An 18,992-nucleotide genomic window follows, 5' to 3' on the forward strand; every position below is an offset into this window, starting at 1 on the left:
ATCACAAGAGAAGTTTGATGTGGAGGATTTTCACTGCTAGGAGCAGTGGCTTTTATTTGAAGCCTGTTCTTTAGGTTTAAAAAATTTACAAAAAAATTAATAGTAAGGCAATTTCTCAAATGTCAGTCACTGTGAGCCTGACAGTTGTCATTCATATTTAATATTAAACTGCATTCACCCAGGAGCCAAGCTCTTGATCTGAAAGCCCTTTTAGAAAGTTAATGGATAAGGCAGCAAGCAACAGTGCTAGGTCATTTCACACAGTGTTAAATGTATGAAAGCTACAAGGGGGAAGAGATGAAATATAGGTCTTCATCTATAATTAAAGAAAATAAAATTTCTTTTCCTACTAACCAGGCTTGGAAGGATTCGGTTATTAATGATTTTCAACACATTTAACAGGTCTTACATGTAACTTTATCCAAGTGAACATTTTCACTACTGGGAAACAACTAAATTTCACTTAATCAAAATGGACAAAACAAATAGTGAACTACTAAATGACTATATCTAGATCTTAAGCATCATGCAATTGAAACACTCATTACTTCTCAGATACTACTACTACTTAGAAACTTTTCTCTAAAATTCTATGAACATTAGAAATGCTTATTGATGTGTGGGCAGAAGGAGAGATTATTTTCTGAATTTACCAGTTGAAGTCTAGTAGTCCCAAAACTATTTCTTCCCACCTCAAATCTTTAGCCATCTTTTGAGGGAGGAAGTATGTCTGCCTTTGCCTGAACTGAGTTGGGAGTTACAGGTTGGTATGCTCACCTTCTCCCAATTGCTGACTGACAAAGTAAGGGAAGGTTGAAACATAGCCTGGCTTTTTTCCAGTTTGAGGAATGGACATTGCAAACAAGTATATCTCTATAACTTAGCTGCAATTGCTTGGGATTTCCCATTTTTTCTTTTAAGTAGTTAACTAACTCCTTAGTTTATTTAAATGGTGGGGAGAGTGTTTTATGCTTAAAGAAAATAGACTTTAACCATATTAGCTGCCTCATCATTACTGGTGTCTCTAAATAGAGAAATTGTTTGATACATAGCTTTCTAAGAGGGGGTATGTGGTTTTTGTGCTTGACAACTGTCTATCAGCTCTTAGTACAGCATTTGCAGTTTCATTTGAACAAATGAGGGGGGAAAAGGGGGTACTATGCATCAGTTAACACTTCCATGTCCACTCCATTATTTTCCTGAAACTTGCAGGACTAAACTGCGGCCCTGGTTACAAAAAGATCTTATGAATGAAAGGAGGAGGAGAAAATTGAGTGAAACTGAACTGAGGGGATTTACATCACAATTTACAAGAGGAAGGAAAGTGGGCACTGGGGGTGGGGGGGAATGAAAATATTAAAGGGTCAAAATGCAGAGAACAAGAACTCCACTGGTACTTATTTCTTCGCTAGATTTTATTTATGCCATACATTACTTGATTTAACTTTTTTTATAATAATCCTTTTGAAGATAAGCGAGTTCTCTGAAATACTCTAGTACCTTTCTAAAACTGAATCTGTTCCCGAAGTACAGTAGAACCTCAGAGTTACGAACACCAGAGTTATGAACTGACTAGTCAACCAGACAGCTCATTTGGAACTGGAGGTATGCAACCAGGCAGCAGCAGAGACCCAAAAAGCAAGTACAGTACTGTGTTAAATATGAACTGTGGAAAAAAATAAAGGCAAAGCAGCATTTTTCTGCTGCACAATAAAGTTTAAAAGCTGTAGTAAATCAACGTTCAGTTGTAAGACTTTTGAATGAACAACCATAATGTTTTGTTCAGAATTATGAACAAGCTCCATTCCAGAGGTGTTTAACTCCTGAAGTTCTACTATATTTGTAATAGAACGATAATTGGATTCGCCTACCTTTTGGGCTCAATCTTCAGATTTTTACAAGTAGAAAATCCAATTATCTGAAAAGGGGTTTGCCTTACGATCCTAGTGGTGCCAGTAAATTTTCAGCACTTCATAATCCAAAATTAGACTGACTGAAGGTAGCATGCTAGATTCTGGTGTGGCTCACTTTTACCTTCTACATCCTGTTGGAATTCAGTCCAGAGTTGGTTAAAGGCTAGTTACAGTTATGACATGCATTCAACATCCACAACATATCAAAACATAAACAAAATAAAAGCATGTAGAAAGACTGAAGATTATAAATAGATTGCCTTTGTCACAAAAGACTTCAGCATTGGAAAAAGTTTGGCTTTTCGCAAATAAGTCTTGAAGGGCTTGTGCATTACCTCATAACCCATTTGAAATTCCAGTCTCCTAAGGCACAATGCTTTATTTAATCAAAAATGGTACTGTCCCCATCCCACTGTCCAAGAAATGGATGTCAAGGTTTATTATTAAGGCAAGAAAAGCAGCGTGTGGGTGGTGGTTTTTTTTTGAAATGGACAAACTAAGCCATTAAAACAAAACTAGACCTGAAAAGCAGGTCATTGTGTGCATCAGAACAGCCTGACAAATCAAGGTCTGACACAGCACAGCGAAAGCACCTACATTTATATGACTGCTGGCTCACATTCTCAGGGTTACAAGCCAAATGCACTGTAGAGGCATATGGGAGAATTTACAGGTCAGGTAAATCTGGGCTTTTGTAGCAATGGAAAAGGAGGCTAGGATGAACAACAAAAAGGTAATCTGTCACCCAGAGAAACACAAATCATGCCCACAGTTCAATAGTAGTGGTCAGGCATGCTACAATAAAAAGTCAAGTGCTTAGGTTTGGCTTAATGCAGGCCTCCTAGCAATGAGTCTTTACTTGAAATTAATTGTTCATGGTTTTTTACCAGTGGCAAACTCAAGCTTGTGAGGACTAACAAGTCACAAGCTGGCTTTCCATGCTGATCAGAGATTCTACAGAGTAAAGGGCCCTGAAATCACAAATTATCCCTGTTATTTCTGGCTATGACCTGTATTGTGTTCTTCCATCCTGAAAAACTTGAAAAATCAATATATTCTCTATATATAAAACTTTAAAATGGATATCTTAGAGTGAAGTAAAACAATATCTGTTTCTTCACAAATGAAACACTGGATGTGGTTGGAGACTGAACCTGTAGTGGAGTGTTAGTCAATTGTAAAAACCGTAGAAAGTTAAATGGGGGAGACATATTTTACACAAGCTTGAATATAGGAGAGGGAAAAGTCTGCATCATTCCAACTCTGATAAAGTGCACTGTCTTCGGAATTCCTGCCCACGTTCATGGATCCATTTGTTGGATACTGAGAGACAAAAATAGTACTGGTCACCACTTCTATTTAAATAAAATACGCATCATTAGCACACACACCAGAAAAGCTTTCCTCCCCCCTTCCCCCTCAGCTATAAAAGTCAAAGCAATAGATGAAACGTGACATACTAAGCCCAAAAGAAAACCCCACAATGTTTGTAAACCGTGAAAGTCTTAGCTAATGCACACCTAGCTACTTTATACTCTTTTAAAAAGAAAGGAGCCGGCAGCTGTGGCTGTACTACTCTACCGCAAGCAGGAAGTAAAAAAATATTAAAGTCACAGCTGCTTGGCAGAGTAGGGCTACTTACCCCACTTGTTTCCAACTAATACTGGACAGGCTGCATGCCTTGTGCTGTAATCTCCTTCTCCACTTGGAAAAAGATTGTACCAAAATACAGCTGTTCCCTAGAAATTTCAATACAATCACATCATTTTACTCTATGCAACACAATCAAGGACTTAAATGTATATTTAAATCAGATTTTTTCTATTCAAGTACGTTCATTTTAAACTTGATAACCTGTTAAAGCCTAAACTTAAATATTTTAAATTGAATATAAAATAGAATATTAAAAAAAGTGTTTGCCACGTTCTAAAGAAAGTCAAAGCACTGAACTGCACTAAGGTAGATTTCATTGGCAAAAACCATTGTTACTGCAAAGTTAAATTTCCCAGTAACACCTCATGTCCTTCCAGAATGTTGAGCTGAGACTCAAACTTCAGAAAACCAGGAAATACTGAGTTAAGCGCCCCCATAACCTTAACACTGCCCTCTCTGAGCAATGCCCCAAAACACCCATAACCCTCATACTCTCTAAAGAAAAGGCGCTCCTGCACCTGCCCTACAAACACTTAGCCTACTCTCCTGACAGAATACCACACTTGTGAAATTTAACAGCTGCTTCATACTTACTCATAGGATACCATCTAACTTATGCTTTCCCTTATCCATCATTAAACCCACAGACTGCTCTCATATCCCATCTTACCAATGAGGATTCATGTGGTAAGAACTCCCCCTACCTAATCCCCATGCAGGCCTTGCTATGGAGACAACCTACACAATTTTGTAATAAAATGATCCAGAGTGGCTCCTCAACGTACGTGCTCTCCTTTCCATGCACACAATGGCAAATCCTGAACTTCTCATACTCACAGCTCTGTGACACTTCTCCAACTAATCCCTATCATCTCAGACCACAAACACCTGTACCAACCTGCTGCCTCCTCCATTAAAACCATTTAGTACAGTTACAACTCATACACTGAATGCAGCTGCAGTGCATGTGGCTTATTCCCAGGGGCTATTGGCAGCTCCAGGGGAACAGAGTTAAGGTTATGTGGACATTTACCTTTACTCTATTTCCTGGTTTTATGAAGTTTGAATTTTGCTGAACTTAATGTTCTGAAAAGGCACTAGCTGTCACTAGAAAATCTAACCTTGGTGTTAATTTTTTTTTGCCTTTTAATTTCTTGGGGGGGGGAGGGTAGCAGTGCGTGTTTTTCTTTTTTAAAACAAAGAAAACTTCTTGGTTGGAGTGAGTGGTCACTATGGCAACTGAACATAGAATACAGGCCAAGTAGCCTATCAATCCTGGCCATAACCCCCTATCCCTGGCTCAGCTTCACCAACCAGCCCTGTTCCTCCCAGTCAGTTCCCACCAAACTATTTTGTCCAGGCTTCCCTCCATCCCAGGTGTGGCAGAGCATGACCCCAATGTGTATGTGGCAATGTAGCCAGGTTGGCAAGTGGACCTGGCCTTGGACTCTGGCTTTCTCCCTATGAATGACAAGAGAACCCCAAAAGATCTTTTAAGAGCCACTACAATTTTCTAAAATAGAGCTGTATTCTGTGCACAGCTTGGCCAGTCTGGGGTTCCCCTCCAAATAGAGTTTAATCTAAAATCACAAGTAAGGTAAGTTTTATGTTTGGACCTATTGGCTTCAGTAGTCCATGAAGTTTTAACATATCATGATTATGCAGAACAGCACAAACTGAAACACTGCACAAGCACAGCTAGATTTGATCCTGCAAATATGTGCACTGTTACTTGCATAGGTAGCTTCACTAAAGTAAGTGGTACTGCTTAAGTGAATAAAGTTACTCCCATGCTTAAGTGGGTTGCAGGATTGGTGTCCCTAGTACTTTCTTCAATATTCATTTTGAAGTGTTTGCTTTACCTTTAAACACCCAAATATACAATTTCTTGTATCTGGATGTTAATGGAGGAAAAATGGGAGATGAATATCTAAGATGCATTAAAACTCATCTTACCTTTTTAGGCCAAACACTAGCTCCTACTTCAGGAAATACTGTAGCTCCCCCTGCTGATACGTCACTCATCTGTAATAGAGAAAATGAGAGAGCAGCCTTTACCCAGTGCTTTCCAAAAAACACTTGCTTCAGTAAAATGGTATTAAGCCACTGAAAACCTTAATTTGACTCCACATTAGTGCACAATCTCTGACTAGCTGTAAAACTGTATTTGCTATGGCCCTGTAGCATTAAACAGGGCTAAACGACCAAACAGAAAATGCTGTAGCTATTCTTTTTCCAGAATTTGTAAGGCTCTCCAATGCTTCGGTGATGAACAGGGTACAAATACGTAAGTAGGTAGAAAAATGGAGTTTATTTACCTGTCGCTAGAGGTTCTTTGACATGTGTGGTCCCCATCTGCATTCTACACATGGATATACATGGGCTCCAGGCACCTTGACCAGAAATTTCTAAATAAGTAATGTCCATCGATCTGCACCTGCATTCTTGTTCTCCTCACACTCCAAACAGAGGATACAAGGGGTTGTGCAGACCAACACATCTCCAGTTCCTCTTTTTACTGTGAATCAAGAAAGATCAGAAAGAGGGGAAGAACAGCAGATAGTAAAATACAGATAGGGACCACACACATCAAAGAATCTCCAGTTATAGAAAGCAACCTCCATTTCTTCTTTGAGAGTTGATCCCTATGTGTATTCCACATGGGGGTGATTGGTCTGTGAAATTGCTGTCTCAACAGCTACATCTGCAGAAGCGGCTTAGACTAAAGCATAATGTTTCATAAAGGTATGGATGGGGCTCCAGGTAGCTGCTCTACAAATATCTAGTTCAGATACTTTTCAAAGAGATGCTGTTGTGGTTGCTTGTGGGCTAGTCGAATAGTCTTTCACCCATCTGGAGGAGGAATATGCACCAGCTGATAGTTTGAGCAGATGCTTGTCCTTGCAATCACTATTGCAACAAAATCTTGGTGACTTCCTAACTGGTTTCATTGTTTGCAGACAGACGGCCAAAGCCCATTTGATGTCAAGAGAATGAAGTCTCCTTTCCAAAACCTCATAATTCCAGGGAGGAGAGAATCGTGGTAAATGAACAGGTTGATTCACAAGAAATTTGGAAGTTAATGTGGGGGATGAATTTCAGGTGGAGCCAGAGGAAACTGTCTCCTTATGAAATATGGTATGTCAGCCATGAGTGCTCCCCAGTTCACTCACCTTTCTGGCTGATGTGATAGCGACTAGGAATCTGATGTTGGACATTGAACACATGACCAACGGTTCGAAGGATGATAAATGCTGAGAGTTCAAGGCTGAGGTCCCAAGCATTGCAGTATTGGTTTCACCACTGGTGGGAAGACGTTTTAGCAATCCAATTATTGTTGGGTAAGTAAAAATACAATGGCCTTCTACCTGAGAATGGAAAGCACTGTTTGCTGCTCTATGGATCTGCGGAGAACTAATGGAAAGCCCTGAGGTCTTCAGATACAAGCAATAGTCTAAAATAAGAGGCATATCTGCTGATTCTTGAGATAACTGGTTCTGTGGCATCCAGCTAGAGGCTCCATTTAGCGAAGTAACGTTTTCTGGTGGAGTCTTTTCAATTTGGATTGAGACTAAATTGAACAGCCTCCAAACATGAACATTCTAGATCTGATGCCCATCCGAATACCAGGCTATAAGGTGCAAAGGGTTTGGGTGAGGATGTTTGATCTTGCTGGTCTGAGTTAACAGATCCAGGAAGAGATGGATGCTGATGAGATGGGTTGAAAAAATTGCCTGGGTCAGTTGGGTGCAATGAGAATGACTCAAACTTTGTTGTGACAAATCTTTCACTGTCCCTGTGATAGAAGTGGGATGGGAGGAAGAGTGTACCTCAGGTGGTCCTGCCAGGATAATAGAAGGGCATTGTCCCTGGAACTCTGGCCCAGTGCTGCTCTGACCAGCATAGGCTGAATTTTTTGTTTTGCCTCAGAGATCACATTCCCAGGATCCCAGGATCACATTCCCTATTGGATGAAAATTTCATCCAGGACTGAATTATGTATCTCCCACTCATCGTCTGTGGAGAACTGCCCACTGAGGGGGTCTGCCACGGAGTTTTGAACACCCAGTACGTATGTAGCCAAAAGTGCAAAAGTTTCTGACATGTTAGTCCCATAAACTAACTGCCTGTATGCAGAGAGAAAGATTTCACTCCACCTTTTTGCTTATGTAAAAGACTATCATCAAATTCTGACATCTGTAAGTGATGGGATTGTATAAGTGGGAGGAATGCCTGGAGGCTAGGCAGACTGCCCTCAGCTTGAGGAGACTGATCTACATCATGGCTTCCTGAAGACTATATGCTTTGTGTAGTGTGTAGGCTCCCCATCCTATGAGCGATGCATATGTGATTATGGTTGTGTTGAGTATGGGAACAAGGAAAGGGACTCTTGCACACACTTGTTCTGGATTTGTCCACCATACGAGAGAAGCCGTAACCTTGGCAATGATTGGTACCCTGCTGTTCATGTTGTCTGGTGAGTAAACTGATCAGAGCCAGGGCTGCAGACAACGGAGGTGAAGTCTGGTGAATGAAGTTATATAGGTACATGGGCCCTAGTAGGGAAAGACTGATCTTCACTGTAGTTTGAGGTGTGGAGGAGACTTGTCTTATCAGGCTGTTCATCATCTGCAATCTGTCCATAGGGAAGTAGGCCTTTGCTGAGGTCAAGTCCAGGGTTGCTCCTATAAAGTTTATTTTTGTGGGAGCCAAAAAGGGCTTTTATTTGTTTATGCAGTCTTCCAGGAATGCCAAAAGATGGAGTAGTAATACAGTCACTGACTGGACCTTTTGACTGCATTTGCCCATTAGTAGCCATTTTATCTCATGTGGGGCCACTCTTTGTGAAGACCCTGCCTCCTGTTGCCAGCCCAAACGGGAGTACGCTGAACTGACAGTGCTCTATCCTACCAGCAGTCTAATGAACCTTCTGTGGACAGATGAATGTCCCCAGGAAAGTAAGCATCTTCCATGTAGAGAGCTGTGAACCATGTGCCCTCCTCCAGGGATGGACTAATTGATGCCAATATGATGATGGAGAACTTTGTTTTGTAAATAAAAACCATTTCGCTGTTGTAGATCAAGAATTGGTCTCTAGCCTCCCTTATTTTTGGGAACTATGAAATACAAGGACAAGAACCTTTCCCTATTGTTGAGGTGGGACTAGCTCTATACTCCCTTGCTGGTGGAGAGAGTCTACCTCCAGTTGACTTCCTTGTGAGACTGGTCCCTGAAAAGTGGACAGTAAGAGAGATGAACTCAACTTTACAGCCAGAGTGGATGATCTCTAGTATCCAACTGTCTGTCATTGCCTTCCAGTTGCGGGCAAGGCAACCACCAAAAGTCTGGAGACAGCAAGGAATGGCATTAATAGAACTACACAGTTCTTGTGTGTCCCATCAAAAGAAACCCGAGGGTGGTGGGGTGGGAGAAAGCAGCAACATTTGAGGTGAAGGAAGCAATGTATCTGCATTTTTGTACACTCTAGTATTGGATGGTGGCTTGTAAGGGTGATTGTGGTAAAATGGCAGACAGATATGTCTGGCTTTATAACCCTGCTTGTGGTGGTTTCTCTTCAGGATTGGCATATAAATGCCCAGGGAGTGGAAAATTGTCCTGGAGTCCTTTATGCAAGTGCAATGACTCAGCAGCTCTCTCTCAGAAGAATTTAGATTCTAAGGGCAAGTCCTCAATGATAGTCTGGACCTCCCTGGGGAACCCTGAAGAGTGAAGGCATGATTCACATCTCATAACTATGACTGCCGCAATAGCTCAAGACATGGGATTGTCCATGCTGCTTGGAGTGAGGTCTTAGGCACCAATTTGCTTTCATCTATGATGGCTTGGACTTGAGCCCTGTCCCCCATCCCCCAGGGAAGCTTGTCCTTAAATCCCACACATTTGGAGTAATGTATAGGTAACAGAACCTGGTAGTTGGTAAATTCTAACTTGGAGCTTGGTTGATGAAAAGACCTTCCTCTCCAACAGGTCAAGGCATTTAGCACCTTTGTCTGTTAGAGTTGCCCTGAGCTGTTGCAGTCTTGATCTCTCTGTGGCTGCCTGCACCATTAGGGAGTTGGGCACTGGATGGATAAAGAGGAATTCTGCTCATTTAGGCCTCTTTGGGATGGGGGCACGGGAGTATGCCACAATACCCTAGCAGGCTCCAAAATGGATTGTTCACTGGGAGGGCTACCTGAGAAGGGCCATAGGGTTGTAAGATGTCAAGGAGTTTGAGAGAGAGCTGAAGCTCTGTCTCAACACTCTGCAAAAATGCCTGATATTGGCTGTGGCCATCAACTGGTATGGCAATAAACAGAGCAACTGTCTCATTAGGTGAGGATGACATGCCTTTTGGGACGGTCAGTACCAGTGGATGTACTCAACAGCCAGTTGGTACCAGCTCGGAGAGAAGTGCTCGTAGGAGCTGTGCATAGATCAGGGCTGTCTGGTGTACGGATCCTATAGACCATAGTGGGGCCAAAATGATGATCCCATTGCAGTTCCTTGGAAGTTATATCTTGAAGGGGGATGGGTTCAAAACCTTTTGAGGTTCTATTGAGCTGGTCTTCCTATGAGGAAGTGAAGACTCGTCTAGAACATTGGACTCAACCAATGATAAAAGTAGGTTCATGATCTACTGGCAGTCCACCGGTAAAAGAACGTTTCAGCTTGTGGAGAGAGAGTAGGGGAGAATCCTTGTGGTGGTTTCTTCTGATATTGAAATTTCTAAGGAGAAGCAGGCCTGACAAGAAAGGTGGGTGGGTTAAGCACAGATATCCTCAGGCAGGATAAGTTTCAGTCCATCCTATAGTTCAGGTCGAATGCACCTGTGGGCATGGCAGTTGGCCGATCCCTCCTGGAATGTGTTGAAGTTCTGTTGCAGAGGAGTCCAAAGTCGAGTTCCCAGTCTGTCCCAGTAGGTGCATTTGTCCTACAAGCTGGAGACAGAACTGAATGATCCTTCCTCCTTTGTAACTTCCCCTCTTGGATGGAAGATTTAGGCGGATCTAAGTCCTTAGGGCCTGCGGGCAAGGATTCACCCAACTTGGATCTAGTTGTAAGAGGGATCCTTTCTTCTGAAGGCAGATCTAGAAGGGGATCAATCTTATGCCCAGTGGTTTTTAGGTTTCAGTGCCATTTTGGCCTCTGCTCCAGAACTTATGCTCAAAAGGGTCATTGCTTGCAGTCTGAGTCCTCAGTACAGGGGTCTCCCCCTCGCCGGGATCTGACTGGGGTCTCATGGCCTTCTCTATGAGGTATTTCCTCAGATGTAATCCTCATGCCTGAGGATCTTGATAAATGCTGCACTTGGCAGTGATGTGAGCCTCCCCCAACAGTAAAGGCAATGCAGGTGTTGATCACTGACTGAGAAAGAGCTGGGGCAGGAGACCATTCTTAAACCCCAAAACTCTGGGCATAATCCTTCTCCACAAGGAGACGCTCCCAAGTCAGGAAGAAACGAAGCTATACTAGTTATACTATAAACACTAAGAAGCTAATACTACTAAAGAACTATGTACAAATATATATTATATATTTATAGATTCTGAAAAGATCTATAGATTCTGAAAAGATTTATGCAAAGATTTCTTTGGACACTGAGAATTCTGCCTCAGGCCACGTGGGGGTCAGAAGGAGCTGATCGGTCTGCACCATACCTTTACATTTTTTTATTTGAAGGACAAGGAGAGCTACTGCAGGCAGAGACCAATGGACACTACTTGCTAGAAATTTCCTCTCTCAGGTGTGTGGAGCATATACGTGCCTGTTGGGACCGCTTGTTAACTGTCAGCCAAGGGGGTGCAGAGGGTTTTAAAGAAATCCCCTGGGTCAAATATGCATAATAGTTCACAAGGGTATCATGTAAGGTCTCCACTGACTGCCAGTAGCCCGGTGCTTCTCATAATCCTTGCAAAATGTATGTACAGGTAATATTTAAGAAGTTATGTTTCCATACTGAAAATTATTTCAATTATGTTAAGGTATTAGAACTCAGGTTCTTAACTCAGGTCATCAGAAGGTGACATGCCTCGCACAGGTTCCTTTCAGGCAGGAGGTAAGACACTTACCTCCCTACGTGGTCAGGCATATTGTGTATTGTCTGCCTCACAATGGAGGTCTATTTACAGACTGAGCCAGGTGCCAGTTGAAAAGTTACACAATTTATGGGAGACAATCTATAGAAAAAAAACAAACAGCGGGGGATGTGTGTCTTCTGTTTATGAATAAAGACTAAGGATGGGACTTATATATTTTGGAAGCAAAGAAACACACTGGGTCCTTCACTTGAGAGAGAAGCTGACAAGCATGTCTGCCTCAGGAAAGCAGGATCATAGCCAAAACTGCTGTAAAACAGTGAAAGGGCTTCAGGTAAGCATAACAACTAGATATACATGTCTTGCAGAATGCATGTTATGATTTTTATATGTAAACCCTTTCCTTCCAACACTATTACCTGCTATTTACTTGAATCTCTATGCTTTGTTAGAGCAACTTAGAGATGTTTATAATGAAATCAAGTATAAATGCTGTGGATTAAGCACAAAGGTGATCTGAGGTGGGACTGGTAAACTGGGGTGTACGGTTTCTTTAGAAACACCAAATCTGTAAATAGAGTCCAGTGGAACACAGGGTGAACACTCCAGAAGGCTTGAAGAGGGGAGTGTGCTTATTCTAACATGCTGAATAACAGCAAAGCCAGTGAAGCCTAGATGGAAGTGCTTCTGGCCAGTGGAATTGGAGAACTGACCCCCACTATGCACAGACAAGGCTTCCTCATGTGACGGGCAGATAGTAGCGAGGTGCCTCACAACCGAGAGTTAGGTGTCACACCTGTTGACTACCTTTTAGATTTAAAAAAAAGGGTCTTGAATCTAGAGAAAAGAACTAAGCCATAAGTTTTATTATTATTTTTTTTTAAGTAGGCCAAATTAAAAAAGTACCCTTATTTACAACCAAGCAATTATTGGCTGCCTTTAGTTGCAGATTACATGAATCAGATGTTAATGAAATCATTCAAATGCATAGCTAAATATACAGAAATAGAAACATATATTTTTGGCAAGGGTTTGAAATGACATGGCTAAAAATGTTTCACTTACATAAAACAACCAAGTAGCAATTCTGTTGCCTGTTCCCAGTTCTTTAAAAGCATCTGGCTCATCTTTCTGTGGAAAAAAAGCAAAATACTGATTTAATAAAATGCTCACTGTTCAGATCACATAATGGACACATCAGTGGGGACACAGCTGCATCACCAGCAAACAAACTCATGCAGAAAAAAAAAATCAAATAGATTCCTCAGGATATAGAGGGAGAGGAAAATGTATGTATTAACAGAAACAAACCAAATATTTTCCCTTTGCTGCAGCTATTTAAATTAAAAGGTTGCAGCCCCCTTGACAAGTTGAAAAGGGCCCCTTTGTGTTTGTCTTAAAAGCTAGATTACGAAGGGATTTATATATTAATTAAGTACTTGCGTATTCAGTTACAATTAGGCTAGGGAAATCTGCTCTTTACTGCCTCAGTTCAGAGAGAAGCAGGTTGAGGGCAGGACCTCCTTGTGGACTTAAACTTGTTGGCTGCCTTTATACATACCGCAACCCCAACTTTATTTTGGCTTTTTTTTTCCCCTTGATTTTAGCCTTCTCTGTTTTTCCATCTGCTTTTCCCTTTTCTGACCCTATTCTTTGTACTAGTGCACAAGTGACCCTTTCGTAAGGACTGTACCCTGCTGGGGTTTGCCCTTGTGCCAGATATGTTGCTGCCAGTTGTATCTGACTTTCTAGACTTTTTCACATTTCATACAGCTTAGATAGTGAATTATCTAATTCTGAGAGTATTACAACTGCAGTTTCTCAGAAGCAGGCAATCTGGCTCTAATTCCTGAAGCTGCTGATAAAATGTGTATTCTGACAGATCCAAGCCTGGGTGTATAGAGGGCAGGTATAATCTCTCAAACTCATGGAGCAGCAATTCCCCCCCTACACAAGATGCAATGGAGGATGGTTCCCTTTGGAGCAAGTCATCACTATTTTTTTATTACAGCTAGAGGGGCAAGACTAGATGCCACAGCAAAAGCTGGGCTTGCTGCAGGGCCTTAGACTATCTCAGAACTAATTCTAACTCAGTTACTGAAAGTTCAGCTAATCAAGAAGCCATGCCCAAACTACTAATTTAATACCGAGTTAGCTATAAAGTAACAACAAAAATCTGACTCCCTCCCTTTATATGCCAAAATGGCATTTGGTAAACCAAAAAGCTGTGCTAAAGATCAGTTTTTAAATTGTGTCCATTTGTATCCCTTGAATCACAAGAGAAACCATCCACATTGTGGGCCAGGAAAGTATTTCCTACTGGCTGACAGTGAGACTAATTACTGTTACATTTCTATGTGTGGGAAGTCTCCAATACCACCTCCCCTACACACACGCACCCTGAGATATTGTCTATTTTTGTGCACTGAAGTTCATTCTTTTCAGAAATTAATTCATGCATTTGAAAACAACCTGTTAATGATTTTCAATGCCTTTGATGACGACAGGACTTTTCATATTTTATGGTTTTGGTTCACAGGACAATGTTAATCTAAAAGCATTAAATCATACAAAAATGCCCATTAAACAGCCACCTGACATGGCATTATTTCCAGCCATATGAAATTCAGTTGGGGCAGGAAGTGAGGAAATTCAAATAAGCAAGTAAACAAAAGTACAGTTGGGGAATGGAGAGAACATAAAAAGGCTTTTGCCTTCTCTTAATTTCTCTCTTTTGGTAACTGATTTTTTACTCAGTTTGTAGATCAGAATTTAGGGCTAGTGAAAGGTGCTAAACTCACTGCCCTGAAGAATGAAATCCTCTTCCCACAATAAAGGTCTAGCATAGGCATGGCAATGCATGCTTCACCATACTGCCCAGACAATGTGTCTCAATCCTCACCTGCAGGGACTATCTCTAGAAAACAGAAGATAATTAACTCTCCAGGCTCATTCCATTCTTGGCCTCTCTAAAAAGACTATCTATGGGGGTGCAAATTGTGGTAATTTGTGAGAGAAAAGGAACCCTGCTGATGTAGTGGCCTCAATTATGCTACCAAAACAGACATCAGATAGTAACTTTGAATCACTACAGACTTTGGTTGGACTTGCACCAGTTACTAAAGATGAAACGCTCTTTTACTAGTTCCCTGAGCCAGTCACACCTTGTCCATCTCCCATTTCTAAAATAAAGTTATACCTTCAGTCTGAAAGAATTAGTCACGTCACTCAAAAACTGTTTTACATTTTGAAAGGAGATCTTGCTGCTTTATAATGCCTGTTCAGTTGGTGGTTTAGAGGGCTTTTAATATGGATTAGAAGAGTTGATAGGCTATGAAATTTAACAAAAAAAGTTGAAGCAAATATATTGTGCCACACTCAACAGGCCTACGATTCAGTAGGTCACTTTCACCCTCCACCTCTTTACTTGCCCGTGCAAAGTCAAAGTGGGGTTCATACTGTCCTCCCACTCCATAATTTGCCACCTGAAAAAGAGAAACACAGTGCATGTGAAGTGGAAAGTTGTGAAGGCAAGGAGTAGAGGAACTTACCCTTCCAAAATCAAAATGAGGCTCGTACTGGCCTCCTACACCGTAGTTGGCTACCTAAAGTGAAAGGAGAAGCACAAATATCTAGTAAAGCAGTGTATTATCTGGAGGAGAGGAATGAATGACTCCAGCCCGTATGCTTTGAGTTTTTTGTAGATGAAAGTTTAAGCCATAGAAAATAAGTCCCTCCCCTATAGGGCATACTATCAAATAAGACAGTTCAATCCTATCAAATTTATTCATGAGTAGTTCCTTGATTTTACTCAGACTATTCATGAGAATACACGCAGGAGTTTAGCTCTGAACTTCGATTCTCGGGATCATTTTTACAGCAAGTCTGCAGACTCTCTCTTGATAAGTGTTCCAAAACCCTAGACAGAGGCAGCCAAACAACATCTTCCTTTTCTGTTACCATGAATTAACTTTCCTGACTCTTCTCCCAGTCTAAGTCAGATACCTTAAATCCTAGTTACACACACACTTTTAGAATGTACACTAAGTTTGTGGACTTGTGCAATCCTCTAAAATCTTCAAGATGGTCAGGTCAGAAAGTACGATTTTTCAAAGATGCTGAGGATCTTCAGCTGTCAGACTCCTGAGAGAGCTGGGATGCTTGGCACCTTTGAAAAATCAGGCAATTAATCCTTCATGCAGTGTTATATTAGCTCAGAAGCTAATCCAAGATTTTTTGTAAGCTAGGATTTCACAATTCCTGCAGCACCATCCATTCTTGAAGTGAGAGTTCTTATATTTCACATTCCAGTGCTGTTACTTTACTGACCAGCACAGCTAGACTCATCATCCCTTCAAATGCTTCTCCATTTCAGAGTATAAAAATACAGTCACCTTTTTGATACTATCACTCTTATATTTCTCAGAACAGAACTGGAAAAACAGTCATTTTGAGTATTGTTTCTCTCTTGTAACAGCTATCTCTCTGCTTTAAGCCAAGAAGTCCTTTATCAAAGTCATAGATTAAAGTTTATAGAAGCTAATTACTATTTTAAGACTTAAAGAATTGTTATCCTTGGTGTGTCACTCTAAGTCACTTCCCCATCCTTAAACAGGAACTCACTTCTGCTGTTCAAAACTAAGCTCAGTTTTGGATATTTAGTATTCACACCAATCCAACCACATTTTCCTTTTTTGTCAACTATATATAGTGACATCTGTCACTTTCTCCTAACAACACACTAAAGAGCCCTCAATTTTGAGCTGGATGCCTGGATGTTTCATCCTCATTAACTTTGTTAGATGTGGCGAGCCTGGTTTCATGATCAGCAGCCACACTTTCTACATCTTAAAGCAAATGGCAGTAAATGTTAAGAGGTGATGCTTTCTAGTTGAGAAATTCAGATCCCAAATCCCTCAGGCACAGCCTGTTACAACTAGTGAATTTATTAAATTCATTTAAAATACACACATGCAATCAATCTTCCCCATGTTTCTAAGAATACTAGATGAGTTAAGGAGAGTTGTCAATCGATTTCTCTGAGACTTTCTAGTCCTGAGATTGTTTTCTCTGAACCTATCCCTTTAAATATCAGTCAAAACCAATATTCATCTAGACTCCATTCCCATTAAAGTTTGAGCTACCCTCAGAAAACCTAGTTTTACTGGTGGCAATAACATTTTTTCCTAAATAAAAAACCTCACTCATTTTAAAGAGCAGAGATTTCAACACTTCTCCACTTCCCTCCAGGTTGTACAAGTCACACTCCGTTCTGGTGTAAGCAGGTGCAGCACCACTGAAAACCGAATTAGACCCACTTTACACCATGACTGAATTTGGCTCAGTTACTCAACTGATATATCCAGGCACTAATGTTTTTCCCATATTACTTAGCCTAATTTTCAGTAACACTTAAACGAGTTGGGTGCACACTAAAGAATAAGCCTTCACAGATATTCCCAAAGCAGCTGTCTGAAGACTACCTGGATGTCTATTATACAGTACATTCCAAAGACCATTTCATTCAAACCAGCTCTAGTCTGGCTATTACTGAAATCCTCATGTACACACCTGTAGTTCTTCTGCTGTGGAAACATCCAGTCCTGTTAGGTCCTGTATTCTCATATTAATTCGGGATATCACTGGGCTTTCATATCCAGACAACCAGGCACTACATTAAAAAAGGAAATAATCTGCTAGTAACATAACAAACTTGTGGTATAAGTGGAATGCTCAGAGTTTTATACTTTCTAAAACGTGAATGAAGACTTAGACCTAGCTGTAGATAATTGTTTAGGCTAATAGTGTAATTATAACTGGCATTGCCAGGTCCCATATTTATGAGACTTCTTACTAGAGATGACATTTCTAATGTTGGTGACATCAGACAAGGTCAGACCTTAAACAAGGTCCCTAGTTTCTATACTGGGCTAGGAAGTGATCAAAGGAACTATATTTAAACTAGGTAAGTTACTTTCTAACACTGTTTGGCCAGCTGGAGAGGACATGACTAAAAACTGTATTCTATTATTTTAAGTCTAACAATTATTTTGCACAAGCTTACAAACATAAGTTTTGCCCGTCCATTCCAAACAGCCAGTCCACATTAGGAATTTATGCAGCCAATGCAGGATTTAAACATGGATCCTTATATCTGTTTCTGGCATAGCATACACAGGGCCCAGGCAATGCAATTAAATTCTCCCAAATGCTATTCACGCAGGTTATACAGATCTGTGATTTCCACACCCTCCCTAATTTCTTACTTGCTTTAATAATAAAAGTGTTAATGCTGAAATGTAAATAAAACTTCACTGATATATATGTTTCCCATTATCAGGCCATGAAATACAAGGGGCAATTAACATCCCTCAGACCTATTTGTTTCAGATAAACATATTGCGCGGACATTTCGTTTCATATCTTCAATGCTTTCTCCAGGGCTAGAGAGTTAACCTTTTAAAAACAGAAGTGGAGATTCTGAAGAACAAGATGAGCCTCAAAAAAAGGGGGTGGGGTGGGAGGGACTGGGTTGTCAACCCATCTCAATCAAAGCCCTATTTAGACAGCTGTTAATTTCCCATGTAGTTGTGTGTTCCCATGAAAGAGAAGGAAAGGTGCTACCTCCACATTCCAAGCATAATAGTATAGATTTTGTCTAGTCTATTACCACCAAGGCCAATCTTGACTGAATCAAAAGACATCAAGTGCAGTTGTATGTTAATGCAGTGTGCATGACCTACACTAGATTTACTGTAGCTTTCCTCCTCTTAAGTAAGAAATGAACAATTTTTGTGGGCTCTTTATAAATATCTATTTTCAAAGAGAGCTCCTGGGCTACAGAATTAAAAATGGCCAGAGTTCCCCCCATCCACTCCCAGTGGTGGCAAGAGCAAAGTATATTTAAAAAACAAAAATCTGAATACATAGCAAGGGTCTTACTTTCTTGCATACCAGACTAGATTGTAGAATATTCAGTACTTAAACATTACCCAGTATCATTTTTTAATATTCTCTTGCCTCCTAAAGAGGTCAGCTTCAAAGTCCTAAAACCATTTTAGAACTTTGCTGCCTTTAAATTATGATGTTTCAAACTTAGAACCAAGAGCTTTTTTTGCAATTAAGACACTTAAAAAAAAGACAGTTCAGACAAAACAAGTGCAGAAATAACTGATACTATATAAACCTTCAGTATGAATACACTGTCTTCATCCAGACATTTGAACTACTGAACCAATGGAGCATTCTGCAGGTATGGAGAAGATGAATCCCAATATGATCCTGTTTATTATGTTAATTCTTGAAAATCGAGCAATGTAAAAATGGCAACTGTATCCAAACATAATGATTTAACTTGAGTATTACTGACTACTGCAGGGGGTTCAAA

General features: G+C 40.6%; 1 protein-coding gene across 6 annotated transcripts in view; it reads right to left on the minus strand.

Annotated features, from left to right (window-relative positions):
- Positions 1-18,992, minus strand: part of P4HA1 (prolyl 4-hydroxylase subunit alpha 1) — a 65,304-nt gene continuing 46,312 nt past the window's right edge. For 5 of the 6 annotated variants that reach the window (XM_067552744.1, XM_067552739.1, XM_067552742.1 and 2 more), the window contains 6 exons: positions 17,177-17,276; positions 15,157-15,210; positions 12,671-12,736; positions 5,523-5,591; positions 3,556-3,652; positions 1-3,236 (listed from right to left, as the gene is read on the minus strand). In XM_067552744.1, coding sequence (XP_067408845.1) covers positions 3,166-3,236; positions 3,556-3,652; positions 5,523-5,591; positions 12,671-12,736; positions 15,157-15,210; positions 17,177-17,276 — 457 coding nt within the window. In that variant the 3' untranslated portion in view covers positions 1-3,165. Of the gene's footprint in view, positions 3,237-3,555; positions 3,653-5,522; positions 5,592-12,670; positions 12,737-15,036; positions 15,091-15,156; positions 15,211-17,176; positions 17,277-18,992 lie in introns of all 6 variants that reach the window. The other variant, XM_067552741.1, reaches the window with a different exon arrangement.

This window comes from Emydura macquarii, unplaced genomic scaffold (assembly GCF_026122565.2).
Source record: "Emydura macquarii macquarii isolate MOO-44397 ecotype Brisbane River unplaced genomic scaffold, CSIRO-AGI_Emac_v2 contig_1390, whole genome shotgun sequence".
Taxonomy (NCBI): Eukaryota; Metazoa; Chordata; order Testudines; family Chelidae; genus Emydura; species Emydura macquarii.